We start from the raw sequence: 2,500 nt of genomic DNA, 5'->3' as shown, positions 1-2,500 counted from the left end.
TATAAAAGGAGGAAAAAAAAAGCGTTGCCTTCAGTAATGTGCGTCTTTTAATTGGAAGTTGGAGGAAGTTTGAAAATGCTTTAGAGTCACGATAATTGATTTGCTACTCTCTCTCTCTCTCTCTCTCTCTCTCTCTCTCTCTCTCTCTCTCTCTCTCTCTCTCTCTCTCTCTCTCTCTCTCTCTCTCTCTCTCTCTCTCTCTCTCTCTCTCTCTCTCTCTCTCTCTCTCTCTCTCTCTCTCTCTCTCTCTCTCTCTCTCTCTCTCTCTCTCTCTCTCTCTCTCTCTCTCTCTCTGCTACCAAATCGAATTCGCAATGGAGCAATTAGATGAATCTCTCTCTCTCTCTCTCTCTCTCTCTCTCTCTCTCTCTCTCTCTCTCTCTCTCTCTCTCTCTCTCTCTCTCTCTGTCTACCAAATCGAATTCGCAATGGAGCAATTAGATGAATCTCTCTCTCTCTCTCTCTCTCTCTCTCTCTCTCTCTCTCTCTCTCTCTCTCTCTCTCTCTCTCTCTCTCTCCTGGTAGGATAATACCAGTTCCCAGATGGTGCCGGGTCAGGGTAAACTCTGAGCGACGTTACTGCTTCATGAACCCTGAACCCTGAACCTTGAACTCTCCATCGTTTTCTCTGCCTCTGCTCATCCCACCAAACCCTCTCCTTCCCTCCTCCCTTCCTCAGCTCTTAGGTAAGACCAGCCTGTTGAGTCTAGATAGCTGGTCTGCCATGGTGCCTCTAATTATGCTACCCTTTGCTTCTATTAATAGCTACAGGATTCATCAAAGGCGACGCGGGACACACACATATACACACACACGCACACACACACACACACACACACACACACACACACACAGAAAGAAGACACTCAATATGTCTACATTATACGCACAAGTGTAATTCACCTCGGTCGTCTGCTGGTCACCCAGCCAGTCTTCTCCATTACGGAGCGAGCTCAGAGCTCATAGACCGATCTTAGGGTAGGACTGAGACCACAACACACTCCACACACCGGGAAAGCGAGGCCACAACCCCTTGAGTTACATCCCGTACCTGTTTACTGCTAGGTGAACAGGGGCTACACATTAAGAGGCTTGCCCATTTGCCTCGCCGCTTACCGGGACTCGAACCCGGCCCTCTCGATTGTGAGTCGAGCGTGCTAACCACTACACTACGCGGTGTGTGTGTGTGTGTGTGTGTGTGTGTGTGTGTGTGTGTGTGTGAGTTAAAAAAGACATCACAAGCGGATACCGTATGACATTTACCGAAGCTGGACAGTACGGATAGACTAGCACACACACACACACACACACACACACACACACACACGCAGTATTTCAGTGGAGACGATGGCGAGCAGGTGGATAACAATTGTGTTCCTCTCTCTGTACCAAGCCGGGTTCCTCCTCGCCCTGGACTGCGTTCCACAAGGCATGAAGAAAGTGGGACCAGAAGATCATACCTTAGTTCACGAGGAGATATTGTCTGGAGACCACGACACCTGGACAACACTGTTCGTGAAGCCCGGAGAACACTTCAGAGGGATAAGTGCGTTAGTGAAGAATGAAGATATAAAACCTACTTGGTTGTCAGTGCAAAAGTGCTTCCTGGGTGACAATGAATGGATGAAAATAAGAGTAAGAGTGACTAATAAGCAAGTTTCAGCCCCTTATGGACACGTCACAGTGACCACTGACGGATGCAAATGGTCTTGTGACATAGCAAAGATACGATTACCGAAACACAAAGTCAAATTATTCCTTCTGGCCCACGGCTCGTCCATCTGGAAAAAATCCCACTCGCCACAATGCCACAACACAACAGACTCAGACTTACTGCCCAAGATTGACTACGTATGCAGCCACAAGGCCAACGCCAAACCCAAAATAGATTCGGCAATGGTGTTCGTAGGAGTAATGGTGACAATAGGAGTGGTGGTGGTGGTGGTAGCACTGCGCAGGATGATAGTCCGCCGCCGCCTACGTAGAGCGACAACACAACGTAAGTGTATCTACTACTTCTACTACTACTACTACTAATAATAATAATAACAATAATAATAATAGTAATAATAATAATAATAACAATAATAATAATAGTAATAATAATAATAATAATAATAGTAATAATAATAATAATAATAACAATGCTAATACTGCTACTATTACTACTACTTTTGTTATTATCATTTCTGCTGTTGCTTCTACTGTTTCTACTAAACTACTCTTACTGCTGTAGCTACATCTACTGTATCATAGGTACGATTATTAATACTATTGATTTCTCTGATCTGCAGGAGTCACTCCAGCCCCCCCGAGGCCAGTACAGACACACTTTCAGGCACCACCATACCCTACAAACAGCGCCCAGCCCCTCAGCTACAACGCGTGGCAGCCCGTCAATCCTGGACAGCCAGTGACATGGGCACCAAATATAGCAACGAGGGAACCCTACCCACCTCTCGAATGCCTCGGTGAAAGAAGAGCCCCTCCACGCATCTAC

At 46.4% G+C, this 2,500-nt stretch overlaps 2 protein-coding genes across 5 annotated transcripts in view; both read left to right on the top strand.

Annotated features, from left to right (window-relative positions):
• The window catches only part of LOC123516859, a 197,691-nt gene that overhangs the window by 54,502 nt on the left and 140,689 nt on the right, over positions 1–2,500 (top strand). The window lies entirely within an intron of this gene.
• LOC123516866 overlaps positions 1,311–2,500 on the top strand; it is a 2,000-nt gene continuing 810 nt past the window's right edge. The window contains exons 1-2 of the mRNA XM_045276576.1: positions 1,311–1,999; positions 2,295–2,500. The exon at positions 2,295–2,500 is cut by the window's right edge and continues 810 nt beyond it. Coding sequence (XP_045132511.1) covers positions 1,348–1,999; positions 2,295–2,500 — 858 coding nt within the window. The 5' untranslated portion in view covers positions 1,311–1,347. The remainder of the gene's footprint in view (positions 2,000–2,294) is intronic.

This window comes from Portunus trituberculatus, chromosome 41, assembly GCF_017591435.1.
Source record: "Portunus trituberculatus isolate SZX2019 chromosome 41, ASM1759143v1, whole genome shotgun sequence".
Taxonomy (NCBI): Eukaryota; Metazoa; Arthropoda; class Malacostraca; order Decapoda; family Portunidae; genus Portunus; species Portunus trituberculatus.
The sequence above is the reverse complement of the archived record's forward strand: the minus strand, read 5'-3'. Positions and strand labels throughout refer to the sequence as shown.